The sequence below is a fragment of the Engystomops pustulosus genome, chromosome 4 (genome assembly GCF_040894005.1).
Source record: "Engystomops pustulosus chromosome 4, aEngPut4.maternal, whole genome shotgun sequence".
Lineage (NCBI taxonomy): Eukaryota > Metazoa > Chordata > Amphibia > Anura > Leptodactylidae > Engystomops > Engystomops pustulosus.
The window spans coordinates 99114181-99134436 of record NC_092414.1 but is presented as its reverse complement, the minus strand read 5'-3'; the positions used below and the strand labels follow the sequence as shown (position 1 = coordinate 99134436).

Genomic DNA, 20256 nt, shown 5'->3' with positions numbered 1-20256 from the left:
CTGACTGACCTGACTACCAGTTCTGGTGGAAGTTGACATCTGGCAGTCTACAATGGCTCGGCGCTGCCGGTAAACTCTGGATAACATGGTCAGTGTTGAATTCCACCTCGTGGGCACGTCGCACAACAGTCGGTGAGCGGGCAGTTGGAGGCGGCGCTGCGCTGCCCTGAGAGTGGCAGCATCTGTGCTGGACTTCCTGAAATGCGCACAGATGCGGCGCACCTTCGTGAGCAAATCTGACAGATTGGGGTATGTCTTGAGGAAACGCTGAACTATCAGATTTAACACATGGGCCAGGCATGGCACATGTGTCAGTCTGCCGAGTTGCAGAGCCGCCACCAGGTTACGGCCGTTGTCACACACAACCATGCCTGGCTTCAGGTTCAGCGGTGCCAGCCACAGATCAGTCTGCGCCGTGATGCCCTGTAATAGCTCTTGGGCGGTGTGCCTTTTATCGCCTAGGCTCAGCAGTTTGAGCACCGCCTGCTGTCGCTTAGCAACGGCACTGCTGCTGTGCCTAGCGCTACCGACTGATGGCGCCGTGCCCACGGATGGTAGTTCGGAGGAGGAGGTGGAGGAGGGGTGGGAGGAGGAGGAGGCATAGTAGGCCTGAAACACCTGGACCGAGGTAGGCCCCGCAATCCTCGGCGTCGGCAGTATATGACCAGCCCCAGGGTCAGACTCGGTCCCAGCCTCCACCAAGTTAACCCAATGTTCCGTCAGCGATATATAGTGGCCCTGCCCGGCAGCACTCGTCCACGTGTCCGTGGTCAGGTGGACCTTGTCAGAAACGGCGTTGGTCAGGGCACGGGTGATGTTGTCTGACACGTGCTGGTGCAGGGCTGGGACGGCACATCGGGAAAAGTAGTGGCGGCTGGGGACCGAATACCGAGGGGCGGCCGCCGCCATGAGGTTGCGAAAGGCCTCGGTCTCTACTAGCCTATAGGGCAGCATCTCCAGGCTAAGCAATCTGGAGATGTGCACATTAAGGGCTTGGACGTGCGGGTGGGTTGCACTATATTTGCGTGGAGGATCGTGGAGGCGACGATGGGGTTTTTGTGGCAGGGTCCTGGGCAGGGGGCTGACTATCAGCTGACACAGGGGAAGGAGCAGTGGTGTGCACGGCCGGAGGTGAACGGGCTTGTTGCCACTGAGTGGGGTGTTTAGCATTCATATGCCTGCGCATACTAGTGGTATTTAAGCTAGTAGTGGTGGAACCCCTGCTGAGCCTGGTTTGGCAAATGTTGCACACCACAGTCCGTCGGTCATCCGGTGTTTCCTTAAAGAACCTCCAGACTTCTGAAGATCTAGCCCTCGCCGCAAGAGCCCTCGCCACGGGAGCTTCACTAGTTGACACATTTGGCGCTGATGCACCAGCTCTGGCCCTGCCTCTCCGTCTGGCCCCACCACTGCCTCTTCCAACCTGTTCTGGTCGAGGACTCTCCTCCGTCTCAGAAGCACTGTGTTCACCCGGCCTCTCAACCCAGCTTGGGTCTGTCACCTCATCATCCTCCGATCCCTCAGTCTGCTCCCCCTTCGGACTTCCTGCCCTGACAACAACTTCCCCACTGTCTGACAACCGTGTCTCCTCATCGTCGGACACCTCTTTACACACTTCCACTACGTCAAGAAGGTCATCATCACCCACAGACTGTGACTGGTGGAAAACCTGGGCATCGGAAAATTGCTCAGCAGCAACCGGACAAGTGGTTTGTGACTGTGGGAAGGGTCCAGAAAACAGTTCCTCAGAGTATGCCGGTTCAAATGGCAAATTTTCTTGGGAGGGGGCAGACTGGGGGGGAGGAGGCTGAGGTGCAGGAGCTGGAGGAGTGGCGATTTCGGTGACATGGGTGGACTGCGTGGAAGACTGACTGGTGGACAAATTGCTCGAAGCATTGTCAGCAATCCACGACATCACCTGTTCGCACTGTTCTGGCCTCAACAGTGCTCTACCACGAGTCCCAGTAACTTCAGACATGAACCTAGGGAGTGTAGCTCTGCGGCGTTCCCCTGCTCCCTCATAAGCAGGTGGTGTCTCACCCCGGCCAGGACCACGGCCTCTGACCCCTGCAGTAGTTGGACGCCCACGTCCCCGCCCTCGTCCTCTACCCCTAGCCCTCGGGTTAAACATTTTTAAAATGAGAGTTATAGCTTTAATTTTTTTTTAACTTTTTTTTGTGTTTTTTTTTTTTTTTTTGTGTTTTTGAGTTTTTAAAACCAAACAATGCTATCCTATTGCTATGGCTATTTTCTAGCCAAGTATGAAAGCACACTACTATGCCAGATGAGATGACACTGAGTTATTAACCCCTTAAGGACGGAGGGTTTTTCGCCTCATTTCTCGCTCTCCAACTTCAAAAATCCATAACTTTTTCATTTTTCCGTGTACAGACCTGTGTGAGGGCTTATTTTGTGCGTAACAAATTTTACTTTCCCGTAATGTTATTTATTTTAACATGCCGTGTACTGCGAAGCTGAAAAAAAATTCCAAATGTGGAAAAATTGAAAAAAAACCGCACGTGCGTCCCGTTCTTGTGGGCTCAGTTTTTACGACTTTCACTCTTCGCTCCAAATAACACGCCTACTTTATTCTTTGGTTCGGTGCGATCGCGGTGATACCAAATTTATATAGGTTTTATTGTGTTTTAATACATTTTCAAAAATTAAACGAATGTGTACAAAAAAGAAAAAATTTTTTTTGCCATCTTCTGACGCTAATAACTTTTTCATACTTTGGCGCACGGAGATGTGTGAGGGGTCATTTTTTGCGAAATGAGGCGACGTTTTCATTGCTATCATTTTGAGGTCTGTGCGACATTTTGATCATTTTTTATTTCATTTTTTATGTTATGTAAAAAGGTGTAAAAGTCACATTTCGGACATTTGGGCGCCATTTCCCGCCTCGGAGGTCACCGCCGGCCGTAACCGTTTTTATATTTTGATAGATCGGGCATTTTGGGACGCGGCGATACCTAATATGTCTGTGATTTTTACTGTTTGTTATGTTTTATATCCGTTCTAGGGAAAGGGGGGTGATTTGAACTTTTAATATTTTATTAATTTTTTTTATTTTTTAAACTTTTTTTTTTCTTTTTTTTTTCACTATCTTTTAGACCATCTAGGGTACATTAACCCTAGATGGTCAGATCGCTCCTACCATATACTGCAATACTACAGTATTGCAATATATGGCATTTTTGCAGGTTATACATTACAATGAGCCACTGGCTCATTGTAACGAACCTGCATAAACCATGTAGCCTCGTGTCAAAAGAAGACCCGAGGCTACCATGGTAACCGATCGCCGCCCCCCGATGACGTTCGGGGGCGTGGCGATCGAAAAAAAGATGGCGGCGCCCGCGCGCCGCCGTCTTTTAAACGCCGCCGGCGACTTTGCCGGCGGCGTTTAGGGGGTTAATAGCCGCGATCGGTGCTAGCACCGACCGCGGTTATTAGCGGTGGGGGTTTTGTGCAAAATGCAAAAACCCCCACCTCTGTATGAAGAGGACTCAGCCCGTGAGCCCTCTTCATACATCCCTTATACCTTAGAGCTACGGCGCAGAGCGTTAAGGAGTTAAACAAAATAAACGTAAAATAAAAAAGGACAAATGGCAGACTGTGCCTAATTGAAATCCAACCCCTACTAAATTTTCCCACTTCGGTCTTTGCAATGGATATGTGCGTCACTAAGCGCAAAACACAGCGGTCGCAAGTCTCACTACAAATTGCTCACAATTGGCTAGTAGATGCACTGCAGCAAGTACAGCCACCAGCAGATCAACCAGAAATCAAATATATAACGCTACTGTAGGCGTAAGCCGTTTGGATTCTCCTATGGCTATTTTCTAGCCAAGTATGAAAGCACACTACTATGCCAGATGAGATGACGCTGAGTTATTAAACAAAATAAACGTAAAATAAAAAAGGACAAATGGCAGACTGTGCCTAATTGAAATCCAACCCCTACTAAATTTTCCCACTTCGGTCTTTGCAATGGATATGTGCGTCACTAAGCGCAAAACACAGCGGTCGCAAGTCTCACTACAAATTGCTCACAATTGGCTAGTAGATGCACTGCAGCAAGTACAGCCACCAGCAGATCAACCAGAAATCAAATATATAACGCTACTGTAGGCGTAAGCCGTTTGGATTCTCCTATGGCTATTTTCTAGCCAAGTATGAAAGCACACTACTATGCCAGATGAGATGACACTGAGTTATTAAACAAAATAAACGTAAAATAAAAAAGGAAAAATGGCAGACTGTGCCTAATTGAAATCCAACCCCTACTAAATTTTCCCACTTTGGTGTTTGAGGTGGATATGTGTGCCACTAAGAGCTAAACACAACGGTAGCAAGTCCCCCTGCTAATTCCTCACAAAATGGTACTACATGCAAATAAAAAAAAAAAAAAGTAGAACGTTATTGTAGCCCTAAAAAGGGCTGTTGGGTTCTTGGAGAATCACTCCTGCCTAACAGTAAGCTAATAGAACACCCTAACGCTTTCCCTGACCAGCAGCAGCTCTCTCCCTAGCGGCATCCAGACACAGAATGATCCGAGCAGCGCGGGCAGCGGCTAGTCTATCCCAGGGTCACCTGATCTGGCCAGCCAACCACTGCTATCGACGTGTAAGGGTACCACGTCATGCTGGGTGGAGTGCAGAGTCTCCTGGCTTGTGATTGGCTCTTTTTCTGGCCGCCAAAAAGCAAAACGGCGGGAGCTGCCATTTTCTCGAGCGGGCGAAGTATTCGTCCGAGCAACGAGCAGTTTCGAGTACGCTAATGCTCGAACGAGCATCAAGCTCGGACGAGCATGTTCGCTCATATCTATTCCTGAAATAGCACCAACTTATGGAGGTAGTTACTGAATACTAAAATATTCCATAGGATAACAGATTCAGATAGATGAAGTGATGGCTTTTCCATGCAATACAATACAATATTACAGTAAATATTGGAACTGCTGCTTATTGGGGAGTTCCTCTTTTGTATCATTTATCACTGATGATATAGGGAATCCTATCTCCAGAAGTGGGGTCGGTCCAGGAAAAAGGACTCAGAAAACCCCTTTAAAGGGAATTTTCCATCAAAATCAAACATTATTCACCAGGCTCACTTACTTATAGATCCAGACAGGACTGGCGTGGCGCAGAGGCCCTGAAATAGTCGCACATGCTAGCTTATTGCTAGCTTTTGCGATTATTTGCCCCGATCCGCCACCTTCACGCCAGTGGGGCGTGAAGGGGGGGCGCGGCTTTTCATATGTGAAAAGACACCAGCTGCGTTTTTTTCTACGCCAGGCCCTGTCTGGCACAGGATAAATGCTGTGCAGCCGGCTGCCCCGATACATCAAGAGGCGGAAGCGAATATGCAGCGGCGGGGCTATCATACATTGGTGGACGAGCGCCAGCGTATGATAAATATGCCCCAGTGACTGTGTTTATCTTCTTATATTTGTTATCTAACGAGCCACACGAGCTCATGTGAGCTCACACGAGCTCACACAAGCTCGATGGATCGCCCGATGATGTCACGGGGAGCGACAATCCTCGGCAAGATGGAGACACCCATGCGCCTCCATCTCTTTGAAGCTGCCGGTGGCAATAGGCAGGAAAACACCCATGATCTGTGCTAGGCCGTGAGCCCTCTCCATGCACCGGGAACCGGTGCGCGCCGTACTATTATGGTGCGCTTTGGTAAGGGGTTAAAACTAATTAAATCTATTGTCATTGCTGAACACCATTGTTTTTTTGTCTCCTAAGGTTTAACAAAAACTGCAAAGCAAGTAAATGGTATTTAATAAGCAGATAAGCAGGACACAACAATGACAGCAGAGCTTCTAAAATGAATGGTCTTTAAATAAAATGTGCTGTAATTATGAAAAACTGGGCTGTGTAGGAGATTTTTTTTCCCCAAAGAGAATATATTTTGTAAACTAAACTCTTGGGACTTTCATTATTATAATTGGGCATCTTTCTCCATTAAATAGATCTGATATTTTATCATGTACTGCTTATGTGATTTACAGAGCGTTATTTTGTCATGAATTATGATGTCTATATTCTCCTAGAACAAATGCTTTATACTCTGAAGTAGTTACAGAGATATAAAGTTCTTCATTCTTGGCTATTCATAAAATCCAAAAATAGTTTGTAAATAATTAAGTACTTTAATTAGTGAGAAGGTCTTTTTATATGTTAATACATTTTGCCAAAGGTAAAGCTGATGTTGTAGTTGGCTAATTATTTATGTTTAATTTCGAGCCATAAGTCTCTGCTCTAGAAAGTTACATCGGGGAAATAAATGACTTGCTTATGTGTTGTGCTTTGTTCAGTATTGAAAATGTACTACAGGATCCTACAATGATAAAGCTGAATTGCAATCAACATTGGCTGTTTAGCTTTGCCTCATGAGAGATAATAGTGTAGCTCTCTAATTGGCTCTGTACAAGTCTCTAGTATGACTGATCTTAGCTGTTGTGCTGCCATTCTTCCTTCTACCGGCACTATTATCTCAGAGTGACACTTCCATTACTCTGAGCGGAGAAAGATGAACGTCACCTGTCAGAGGCTGGTTAATTGTGTTGCTAGATGTATGTTACTGGGGCGCAGTTCGGACATTTATGAACATAACTGCTTCCTCTGATATTCACCATTCTTCACCGATCAATACTGTTCTTATAGTAAGTGCATAATTGAGTGAAGGCATTTACTACCAAAAGCTGACAATAAGCCCAAAGCATGAGCTTTTCTGTCCATACCGCTGCTTTTATATTATGCTGCTTTCTAACAAAAAAAAAGGAAATTAATTTTCAGGTTTCATTCTTTTCCTAGATAAATGGCCAAGATATCCAGAACAGAGAGGAGGCAGTGGCTTTACTTTCCAATGATGAATGCAGAAAAATTGTTCTTCTGGTTGCAAGGCCAGATTTACCGGTTAGTAAAGATATATGAGAAATATAGTAAGACACTGTTGAGGTTGCCTGAATCATGACTTATTATTTAAAGTTGATCTTTTTGAGGGTGAGTTTTGTTCAAATAATGGTCTTGGTTCATTTGGAAATCTATTTTACAGTCAGAATAACAGTTTTGGTCCAAACAATAACTTATCAATTGAATTCTTTAATTCAATCACTTGAAGTTTATCACTTGAAGGAAATCTACCACTTCGGAAAAGTAAAAAATTCATAGAAATACTAACATTCACTCTTATTCATTCGGATCCCGACGCTGGTCTTCTTTAATATTGACATGGGATCATTAAAGAAGACTAGCACCGGGATTGAAAAAGAGGAGTGCAGGTAAGTATTTTTATGTGTTTTTTACTTTTTCAAGGTTTCCTTTAAGAGACTTTCTTTAAGGTCTGTGAAGCTTAGTTTATGTTATGCTAACTTATTGTGTAGATACCAACTACCTTGGAATGTGCATAACATTACTTCCTAATTTATGACTTAAAGTGTAACATCACTATGGAGGAAGAGTTTTTAGTTATGGCTCTATCACAGGTTTGAACTTAGACAATGTATTCTTAAGCACTTGTAGTCAAATGCTACAATGCCTGTGCTTGTTATGTGCTTCCCATATATATTCAAACTTCCAGACCAGCTTTAAAGAGAATCTGTCAGTACCAGAGGTTACATGTCTCTTCAGAAACACTACATAATACTGTTTGCAGGTTTGTATGGTTAGAATTGCTGACAATAATTTGGAGATATCAAGAATTTGGAAAAGCTTTTATGTTATGTCAACTGTAATACTAGATACAGTCACTCTGCATAGAATAAAATTTGGGAATATTTATTGTTATTTTCTCTATGTGAATTGATAAATATATGAAGATAAATCTAGGACACTTCAGACAATATTCTACAATATGACACTTCAGACTATAATTCTACAATATGATACAATAGGATATCATAAAACTTTATTTATCCCTAAGATAACAACACAGAGAGAAAAAATACAGACATAAAAAAAAAAAAAAATTTTAAAAAACGGAAACAAAGATCAGTGCTATATCAGATAAGTGCTATATCAGGGAGATTTGGACTGCAGTATGAGATTATCCATTGATTCTAAGCCAAACTTATTTCTAGCAGTGGAATTAAAATAATTGTATAATTTTTCAGCACAATTAGCTTTGAAGTACATTTTATGACTAATGTTGTATTATTTGTTCCACCTATGGTAACTTCCTAGCATGCACCGGACACCAGAAAGGAAGCACATTTATGAGTGTTTATAGAAATGTATATATCCTTTTCAATATTTAACAAGATCTTCCATATTATCAACAAATTAGTCTTATTGTTTATATGTGGGATGAAAGGCATTGGAAATGAATATGTTATCATTATTATTTTGGTGTAAAGAAAAGTATAAAAAGCTTGTATTTCAAAAGAGTCATTATGATGAAAGGAAGTGGCCAGGCGTTTCTATTAGGCCTAACACCACATTACCATGTGTTAGTACTAATGTCATATACTAATGTATTCTTTACAGCTGGATGAAGGCTGGCTGGATGATGAAAGGAATGAATTCTTGGAAGAGTTAAACATGCAAATACTAGAGGAACAACGTCACGAAGCAATGCAATACCCAGTTAATGAAGTGCAACAGGTACAAATTACTAAACATCATTTTTTTTTCTCCTAATTACAAAACAAGTGGAGAGAAACATAAAAAATATTACTTCCTCTAACAGATACAGATGCTGTATGAAAGACACTATTCTCTTATATTAGATTACAATGTCAGACTGCCCAGAGCATTCTTCATTTCCAAAGTCTGTTTCCTGTGTGTACAGGATTTATCTTTCTGCCAATAATAGTACTAATATAATTTGTGGCAGATATAAAATGATGAGGTTTGGAATCAAGTAATGTAGAGATGCTTGATAAAAAAAAAAAAGAAAAATTGTTATTTTCAAATACTAACATTGTGGTTAGAATATCCTTCATAATTCAATGGAATAAGCTGGAGAAAATGAATAAGAGCTATATAAATATGTTACATATTGCTTTATAGTGAAAGCATCACTGTCATTAACATTTATATTACTGAAATAAATACCACAGTTTAGAATTATGAATTTCATTTGTAGATATATATTACTCTTATTTAAAGCTTTGATTTCCTACTTGCACATATATGTAAGAGGGATAGACTATGTGATATATATTGCTCTACTGAAGCTTTGAATCCATGTCTATAACATAAAACTACCACTTGGTATAGATGTGTGTAAACTTCAAGTGAACCAATCCAGTAATTTCTTGTGCCGTAGAAGACAGCCGCTTACATGATAGAGGAAATGGCTGATCTACTATAGCATCTTAGTTTTTATGGTTAGGAGAAGAATTTTGGTGGAAAACGAGTACATATTTGTCCACCATTGTCTTTTCTAAAAGAAACCATTAAACATATTCAATACTATAGTGTGATGTCCTGAAAAACCCTTGACCATCTCGTCTTACAACACATCAACATAGTGGCAAAACAAAGAGGAGATTTATCAGAACTTGTACACCAGTTTTTTGGCTTACAAGCCCGAAAATAATCGTAATTTCTTGCGAACCACGATTAATTACAATTATTACCCCCTTTACGGCCAGTGGAGAATTGGCTTGAGCATTCACTTAAGCTTGCAAATGTTCAGGCCTTTTAAAGGCTATAGCACAATCCTATGCCTGACAGGGCCTGGCGTAGAATTGTACGCAAGTGCAAGCCACCTGGTGATGTATCCTATCATATTCTGGTGCACGGAGCGCAGGCCTATCATAAGTTACCCTGATACCGTATACAGCCTTGTGATACAACATCATAAAATTTTGTTGTAATAATATACTAGTTATCTTGTTAAAAGAAATCAACCATTAAAATCACAGATGATAAACCATGGGCACTTACTCATAGATCCTGTCACTTTGGTAATCTTCTTAAATTTGTTATTCATGGCCTCCCTTCTTAAAATTATGCTAATGAATGGCTATGGGACTTTTAAAGAAGCCCTCTGTGCTCTGGCTTTGTTACACACAGCAGCATGTCTCAGTCTCGACCCCACCCCCCTTGCACTTCCTGTAATTTTGGAAACAGTGGGAGGGGGAAAGTCATCCTTCAGAATGTAACGCCTGTGAAGCTACAGAGCACTTCTGGCTCATTAGCATGATTTTAAAAGTGGATTTCAGAAGGAAGAAAGCCATAGATAACAAATACAAAAAGATTACCCTATTTATGGTGCCTGGATCTATGAGTAAGTGCCCGTTCTTTATCATACATGATGGTAGATTTTCATGTCAAGGTAAGAGAAAAGGTATGGAATAACAAAACTATAAATCATAACAAGAGTTCCCAACCTCACCCACACACTGCTGTTCTCTATCTTCTCACTGATACAGGGAAAGCTGTCAATTAGCTTGTGCAGTCAGGAAAAGCAGAACTGTGATTTATTGTACTTTGCCTTTTACTAGGACATTCTGTTCCAAATATGCAATACACAGAAGAGTTAGACAGAATCCACCCTTCTGTCATATTCTGCTCTCTGATGTTTACTGAGATTGGTTACTTAAGTGTGTTTGTGTGTTTTTTTTACGTTTGTGTTCAGTTTGCTCCCTTTAGTGACAGCTAGAATGGATTTATAAGATTTGTGACTAGGACAAAATAATCTCTATATCAAGTACAGAAATAAGGGATAGAATAACCATTAAAAAATGTAATGTTAAGGGCACTTTTAAGATGGTTTACACACAATAGTATGCAAAGGCAACACATGAATACAATTCAATGTGATTTTGTTTTTTGTTTTTGCTTTGTTTTGTTGTTTGATTTGATTGCAAACCCTTGAACAACTAATACAAAATATCGCTTAAGAAGCCACATTGTGCCAATAAGGAACATGATTTTATAAATTCTGGATAGTAGGTCCATATATTTGAGATTTATTTATTGAGAATTTTAACAAGGACTAGACATCGGCCTACATTTATTAAAGTGTTTGTGCCAGTTTTCTGTATGACTTTACAATAGAAAGAACTGCTTGCACATGTATTTCTTATGTGTCTGCAACACACAGCTTCACTATACCCAACATGACACCAATTTCTGCACGTAAATAGGCGTTCTAGTGCACAGTTGCCACATTTATTACTGCACTTCCACAGAATTGTTGCACGCTCTATGTGCATCAAAAACAGTTGGTGCATTCTGTTGGAGCAATGCAGGGGGCACCAGAATGATGAAGAAAGTATTCCGCAATTCATGGATCTGGCACACCCGGCACAGGCAAACTGTACATAGTACAGACTGCACTGTTTTTGATAAATGTGGGCCAAAGAAGAAAAAAAGAAAAAACATGCATTTTTATTTTGCTACAAAACATCTATGTTACCTTGCCAAACAACTTCTCTAGAATAAATATGCTTTACCCCTTAAAATGCTCTGTAAATATTTCTTTCATCTTTATACACAAACCATTTTCTTCCAAAAATAAAGTCTTATTGTTTACAATGAAAAGATGAGGAAACTAAGCTTATGTAAGCATTTTCACTTACAGTAAAATTGTAAATCCTGTATTTCTTTTAAGGCACAATTCTATGCTCTATTTAATATTGCCTATGTTGCAATTTACAAAATGAGTTAATAAAATATTTTCTTTCCTTCAGCAAAAAAAGCCAGAGGAGGAAGATGGTACAACTGACACAGCAACTTCATCATCCAATAACCATGAAAAAGACAGTGGTGTGGGTCGCACTGATGAAAGTCTTCACCATGATGAGAGCTCAGAGATGGAAAATATACTCAGAGATCACAACGTTGCCCATCTACAGAAAAATGCTGTCCTAAGGCAGAGTCAGGATACATTAGACAGCAATGAACTACATTGCAACGAAAGTATGGTTTCTGGGGAGTATATAGATTCTGATCCCACTGCAAATCAAGAAGAGGATTGTGACAGGTTCCGGCAACTACTAGAGCTTAAGTGTCAAATTCGCAATCGAGGAGAATATGACCTGTACTACTCCAGCAGCACAATTGAATGTAGCAGATCTGAGCATGGAGTAGAGCATGAGTTACAACTTTTAAATGAAGAGCTTAGAAGTATTGAACTTGAATGCCAGAGCATTATGCAGGCACATCGGCGCCAAAATGTTAATAATCAGAGTGGAGACATTTGGGAAATTCATGATGATGAATTTTGCAATTATAATACCAGCATAGAAGTCCAGAGAAGTAAAGTAGGTAATATCAGAGAACATACGGAGAGATCTGATAAGGACAGTTCTAGTGCTTATAATACAGCAGAAAGCTGTAGAAGCACACCTTTGACAGTAGACCGATCCCCAGACAGTTCTCTTCAAAGAATAATCAGTATTACAAACCGTAAAAATCTCCGAAGCACTATTGTTACAAACCATTTATCATCTGGACTAAGCAGCATTGAGAATACTCCTTCCAAATCTAAAACCAATGAAAAAATTCTTGGAGCAGAAAGCCAAGGGAATATGTTAGACTGTAATGAATCTTTAGATCACAGGAAGAAAAGTGCTGAAGAAATTCCATACCTTTCCCCATATCAAAGTTCACCATATAGACATGGAAATATACCCATCCATGCACGGCAGTATCAAAGTTATATGCAACTCATCCAACAGAAATCAGCAGTGGAATATGCACAAAGTCAAATAAATCTAGTTACCATGTGTAAAGAGTCACAAAGGTTGACAGAGCCAAGAATGGAGTGGAAAGTGAAAATAAGAAGTGACGGTACAAGATACATTACTAAAAGGCCTGTAAGGGATAAACTTCTTAAAGAGCGTGCCTTAAAAATCAAGGAGGAGAGAAGTGGAATGACCACAGATGATGATACAATGAGTGAGATGAAAATGGGACGCTACTGGAGTAAAGAAGAAAGAAAGCAGCACCTTATGAGAGCAAAGGAGCAAAGAAGGAGGAGAGAATTTATGATGCGTAGTAGGTTGGAATGTCTTAAAGAAAGTCCACAGAGTGGCAGTGAAAGCAGAAAAGAAGTTAGTATCATTGAACTGAGTCATAAAAAAATGATGAAAAAACGTAACAAAAAGATCCTGGATAACTGGATGACAATCCAAGAACTTATGACACATGGAGAGAAGTCTCCTGATGGAGCTAAAGTACATAATGCCTTTTTGTCAGTGACTACAGTTTAGTAGGGCTGCCAAGGAGTAAGCTACCTTTTTAGGTAGAGTGCGATTGCCTCGTTCAATGTGGCATTTTATATATTTGGTGACTGTTTATATTGTTTCTCTTTTGTAAACAAACCTATTTAATAATTTTGCATTTCCTTTTTTCATATATTACTACCTTCTTTATCAAAATGGAATTATTTGTGTAGATATTGAACGGTTACTTTTTTATTTATTGCAGAAACTTGAAAAAGCCATTTGATTTATTAATATATCTATTGTAAGTGAAAATTTATTTCTCTAGAATTTTTCTTTTTATACTTTCATGATAACATAAAGTAATTACCAAAATAAACATTTTATATACCCAATTATTGGAATACACAAAGTTTGTAATGTACCTCATCTCATCTTATACTTCAGACTTGTGTTTGAGAGTTTGAGACAGTGTACATTGAATATGTATTTTACAGCTGTATTTGTCCAATTAAAGTGTCAGTTGGCAACTTTGCCAAGATTTGTGTTGGCATAAGTCATGTAGCTAGATATAACTGTGCAGATGGATTCAAAATAAATTATTATTCATCATTGCTGATAATGACTTAGTTTGGGTTTACTTTTTGAAAATGCAGATTTCATGGATGCATGTGATAATTAGGTAATATAGGAATGCCCCCTCCCACGATTGCAGACGTTACGCTCTAAATGTCGCCAGCCACCAATGATTGGGGACTGGCATTTACCTTCGGATAACCCCTTGATGCCATCAATTATCCTCTGGAAAATGGCAAGGTGCTCAGGTCATCAGCATTTAAATAAGGAGGTACACCCAACATAAAAAAGGTCTCATCGTGGTTGACCAGTGAAGTTGAGTGCATGTGCTCAGCTTCATATCCAAAAGTTGTCATTTAAAAACAGCCATTGTCCTGCCAGTATTTCTACAGAGGCTACAGGGGGGGGGGGGGATTGTAAGTGCTCCGACCATATGACACACATGGTATCAAACCTCTTCTAAAGATTATGCACAAGAAAGTCCATTACAAGTTTGCTGAAGACTAGCAGACTACGGAATAAGGCAATTACTGTGATCGGACCATAGTCCTCTTAATTCAGAAACAAGGCAACGTCCCTTCCTAATGTGATCTCGGCTGAGTTCTGGCGCATGTGTGGTATGTCTCTGGCCCTGGGTGGACACAGCCAGAGACGTAGTTGCACTGCACAGATGCTTCTGTTCAGCCCTCAGACAGGATCACGTCCTGCACAAACATGAAACGTGGGATAGATTTTGGTCTCCCAAAAAGAATGCAAACCATGAAAAAGACAAGACGAAAATATACATATTAGGGGAAATAATATTTCTTTTATTGTTAAAATTCCTGCAAATAGAAGATTTCTATTTTTTTTCTACTGTTAAAGGGCAAATTCAATTTACTAAAAAAGCGTTGCTGGCCTGAGCTTTTTAGAGTTGTTATTTACATTTGTCACATGTACGTAAGCTCTGACCACTGCTGAACAGTTACGGTATATCTATAAAAAAAGACAAGGAAAATGTTTATGTAATCTCTTTATCTCTTAAACTGAATGTATACAATCTTTTTATCATAATATATTCAATTTAATGGTTGTTTTAACTTGAAGAATATGTTGCATTTGAACAAATGTTACAATTGTCTGTAGTTTAGAAGGTGAGCAAGAGAAGTAACCCAGTTTCTGGTCATTATGCGACATCCATTCTTCTATTTCTTAGCAGCTCTCTTTTCTGCTGTCCATATCAGCAGTTTGAGATGTCCCATCTATCTGTATAGAGATTCTATGTATTCTCACTCTTAAGTAAGCTTCCTTTTGACATGCTAGCAAGATGGAAATCTGAAAGTATTTCAGACATAGAAGCAGATTAGGAAGGGAGGCACAGAATTGTCAAATTGAAAAAGAAACACATTGCACTATAACAAGATTTGTTACCAAAATTTCAAGTAAAACTATAATTATATTTCTAACTTACACACATGGTGTTTCCACAGAACTGATGACATCTAGCATACATATTTTGCAGTTTAATTGAACTATTTAACAACTAAGGATTAACATTATGTTTCTTTACATGGCAATCATTTATACTGTACAAAGCTTGCAGAAATACAGTATAGAGATACAATAAGGAGCTCTTATTTTGGATCCTTCTTTATGAGCTAGAAAGAGTAGCTTCTTTTATGGTAGACTTAAGTGGCGCATTTATCATATAAAGGGCCATTCACACACAGCTGTTCAATCCAAATAGAATAAAGAAACTCAATGAAAGAATGCACTGCTTCACAACATTTTTTTATGACATAAATTAATTTATCCCCTTAAGGACTAAGCCACTGTAGGACTTTGGGGCCACGTCTGTTTTTTAAACCTGCCCTCTGTCACTATAAGATACAACCTTGAAAAGCTTTAACATATCCAGGGGATTTTCAGAATATTTTCCCTTGACACATTGTACTTCAAATTAGTTGAATTTTGGATGATATCTTTTGCATTTAGTTTTTGCTTTTCAGGCAGATAGTCATGACACCCAAAAAAACTTTATAACTAACATTTTCTGAATATCTTCTTTAGCATGGTATTTGATGTACCCTCTCATTTTTATAGGATGCTATGAGGCTCAGAATTTTGGGTGTAATTTTTTACATTTTTATAAGAATTGCCAAATCCTATATTTACAGGAACCAGCTTTAAGTGACTTTGACAGGCCTAAATAATAGTAAAACTCCATAAATTACCCCATTATAGAAACTATACCCATCAATGTATGAAAACTTCTTTAAACGTTTGTTAACCCTTTAGGTGTTTCAGTGGTTAAAACAAAATGTAAGTGGAATTTTCAATATCTAATTTTTTTGGACAATACATTCATTTTGATCCAAAAATTAAACATTCATAATAGATTGACAAAAAGCTCCACAAAGTTTGATACCCAGTTTCTCCCAATCATGCTGATATTTGGTGGTAAACTGCTGTGTGTGCACACAGCAGGGTATAGAATGGAAGCAGCACCATTCATTTTTTGTAATGTGGACATATGGGGTCTTCATTTTTTGGGACGAGATCCACTTTTCAGGTACATCATTAAGTGGGGGTTCAATAGTTAATTGATAAGATTTTGTTAACTCTTTATAAAGCTTTTTTAGTTAACTAGTTTTGCAGAATATAGAACTTGTTAAGTAAAAAATTTGCTTTTGGTATTTTTGCATCGCCATGTTCTAAGAGACATAGCATTTTTATTTTTTGTTTACATAGCTATTTTTTGTAGGACTAGTTGTTCTTTTATCGGTATGATGTTGGGGTGATGATGGGGTAAATGTTTCTTTTTGATCAATTTTTATCTTGATTTTATGAGGTTAGATGTGGTATTGTAATTTTTGTATCATATTTTCCTTTTTTAAGGAAATCATTGTAAGGGTTCAGTAACAATCTTATTTTATTTTAAGAGTTGTTACACCACAGGGTGATACACAATATGTTTTTTGTGATGATATTAACTTTTTAAATGTGAAATGTTTTTTTTTTATTTAGGATGGATCAATATCTTTATTCTTTTTGTCTTTTTTTACTTTTTTAAACTTTTTTTTACTGTTTTAATTTGTCCTAGTGTGGGACTTGAACAAGTGATCCGATGATCACTTATTCAGCGTAATATACAACACTACTCATATATTGCAGTATATGGCATTAGTCAGCCTATACATTCTGCATAGGCAAACTGTTAGATCAAGCTGAAAGCACAACCTAGCAGTCATCTTCTAAAAGCAGCCTACTGAAGGATCCTTTACAGTACCCCATAGCTGCAAGGAAGTGGTAAGCAACCTGAGTGCCTGGGATGTAGGATTCAGATCGTCCGAGTGAGTACCCAGTAATACCCTATTTACGCCATGGTCACCATAGATGCGATGCCTATAGGGTTGAAAAGATGGGATCAAGAGCATCGTGATCCCAGCAGTTAGTGCGGGAACCCGACTGTGACACAAATCATGGTTAAGAAGCAGAGCTCGTGCGGTGTATGAGGTGTCTGGCGTTGGTGACAGACCGCATACATGTATGTCTTATTGCGTTAAGGGTTAAAATACTAGTCTGGACCCAAAGGCTTCCAATAAACTCTCCAACAGTAAATCCTACAGTAAATGTACAAATTATAAGATGGCAAAAATAAATCTTTTGTGAATAAAATAATCTAATGTATGGCCATGACTTAAAAGGAGTAATTCTTTACCTTCACATCACATGTAACATTATTTATGGCTCCTATTATAATGCTTACACGTATAAGTCTCATACTATATTATTGGTACTATGTAGAGGATACTCCAGCATGTCCAAAACACTTTTCAATTTATTGGTTCCATATTAAAATCCACATATAACATCACTTCATGGGTATGGACACAGCAAACTAGCGTCACTTGTCCAAAGGGACTTAATCACGATAGCATGTGAACACAAACGTTGTATAGCTTTTTACTAAATGTTACTAATCATGCACACAGGTAAGAATACTACCCCATCCATGTAACATCATGAGTCCAAAAAACACCACCCTCTTTACTACTATACTGCCACCCTCTATGGCAAGGTTAGAGCAAGTGTTCCAACTAACTTACAATTCATAAAACAGAGTATACATGAGTTAGAAACATGCATAAACAGATGAATCTGGAGTATATTGCATGAATAGAGACAACATAAGTTCCGGAAAAAAGCATGTATTACATTATCATTGTTTCATTAAACACAACAAGTAAGTTGTGAACACGGTTCTGCTTAGGTTCAACATAAGTTCCTGAAAAGAGCACATACTACATTATTGTTTCATTAACCACAAAAGGTAAGGTGTGAACACGGTTCTAATAGAGGATTAAATACCTTCTCAAAATTGAGAACTAATGAATACCTTCTTTTGAAGAGAAAAATCCAATAAGTTTCTCTATTTCGTTTTTTTTCTATGTGATTCCCCCCTCTAGGTGGTCTAGAAACGTTTTCAATTCTCTTCCAAGTAAAGAACGATACATCCTTATTGTGAACCTCCTGAAAATGTTAAGGCAGCAGAGATATTAATAGTAGAGCTTGATACATCAGTTAAATGTCTATGTATTCTGGTTTTGAGAGGACATGTAGTTCTTCCCACATATTGCAACCTGCACAGTGCATGGAATAGGGTACACCACATATGCAGTATTGCAATTTATGTACGTAGCTATTTGACATTATCACTAGTTACAAATGAAGTAAAGGTGTTCCCTAATTCCAAAAAACAACATGTTTTACATATAGAATGGCCTCATCTATGTTTTCCAAGTATAATCTACATCCCGATTACCTTCTACTCTACAAAACAAAGTAGAGAAGTAGGGAATACCATTACTTCGTTTGTAATTAATGATAATTTGAACATATCCATTTACATAAATTTCAATATTGCATATGTACTGTACCTTTTTTGCGTACTCTGTGCAGATTGCAACATGTGGGAAGCACTGCATGTCCTCTCAAAACCATTATTTAGACATTTATATGATGTATGCTACTTCTATTTTTGGGAGGTTCACAATAAGGATGTATCCTCCTTTATTTGGAAGGGAATTGAAAAAGTTTGTAGACCACCAAGAGGAGGGGATCATATAAAAAGCTACATAATAGAGAAACTTATTGGATTTTTCTCCAGAAAAGTAGGTATCCATTAGGTCTCAATTTGATAAGGGATTTAATCCTCTGCTATTAGATCTGTGTTCGCACCTTACCTGCTGTGGTTAACAAAACAATAATAAGTAACTTATGTTGTCTCTATTTATGCAATATTCTACAGACTTGTCTGTTTATGCATGTTTTTAACTTATATTTTAAATCCCTAGTTGTATTTCTTCAGCATATACATAACTTTTATTTCTTCATCAAAAATGTTAACATAAAGAGTATTGTGAAGTACTGTTGATATGTTCAGTTCTTCTGCAGTGGTGACCAGTCTAGAAAAAGGAAGGATAATTGAGCGTGTAAGAACCCACTAGAAGTATCCTCATTTATTTGGTGGAAAGTATCTGTAGGGCTCACCTTGTAAGTTGTTTTTACGTCTCAAGAATCACAGGTATGCCATCGATGTAGCTCTTTGGGAAGATGCCAAAAGTAATTCACCCTAATGAGTCCATTAACCCCTTAACGCTTTGCGCCGTAGCTCTACGACGCAGAGGTATAGGGAATGTATGAAGAGGGCTCACGGGCTGAGTCCTCTTCATACAAAGGTGGGGGTTGTTGCATATTGCAGCAAACCCCCACCGCTAATAACCGTGGTCGGTACTTGCACCGATCGCGGCTATTAACCGTTTGATTGCCGCCGGCAAAGTCGCCGGCGGCATTTAAAAGCTGGCGGCGCGCAGGCACCGCCATCTTTATTACGATCGCCGTGCCCCCAAACGTCATCGGGGGGCGGCGATTGGTTGCCATGGTAGGCTTAATGGCTTCTGCATATTCGTTACAATGAGCCAGTGGCTCATTGTAATGAATGAGCTGCAAAAATGCCATATATTGCAATACTGTAGTATTGCAGTATATGGTAGGAACTATCTGACCATCTAGGGTTAATGTACCCTAGATGGTCTAAGAATTAGTGAAGAAAAAAAGTTTAAAAAAAGTTTAAAAAATAAAAAAATTTATAAAATATAAAAAATTCAAATCACCCCCCTTTCGCTAGAACTGATATAAAACATAATAAACAGTTAAAATCACAGACACATTAGGTATCGCCGCGTCCCAAAATGCCCGATCTATCAAAATATAAAAACAGTTACGGCCGGCGGTGACCTACGAGACAGGAAATGGCGCCCAAATGTCAGAAATGCGACTTTTACACCTTTTTACATCACATATGAAATGGAATAAAAAATGATCAAAATGTCGCACAGACCTCAAAATGGTAGCAATGCAAACGTTGGCTCATTTTGCAAAAAATGACTCCTCACACAGCTCCGTGCACCAAAGTATGAAAAAGTTATTAGCTTCAGAAGATGGCAAAAAAATTTTTCTTTTTCGTACACATTCGTTTAATTTTTGAAAATGTATTAAAA

At 39.2% G+C, this 20256-nt stretch overlaps 1 protein-coding gene across 1 annotated transcript in view; it reads left to right on the top strand.

Annotated features, from left to right (window-relative positions):
- Positions 1-13719, top strand: part of PDZRN4 (PDZ domain containing ring finger 4) — a 100189-nt gene extending 86470 nt beyond the window's left edge. Inside the window, exons 6-8 of the mRNA XM_072146871.1 lie at positions 6834-6935; positions 8505-8621; positions 11663-13719. Coding sequence (XP_072002972.1) covers positions 6834-6935; positions 8505-8621; positions 11663-13186 — 1743 coding nt within the window. The 3' untranslated portion in view covers positions 13187-13719. The remainder of the gene's footprint in view (positions 1-6833; positions 6936-8504; positions 8622-11662) is intronic.
- Positions 13720-20256: the final 6537 nt, after the last annotated feature.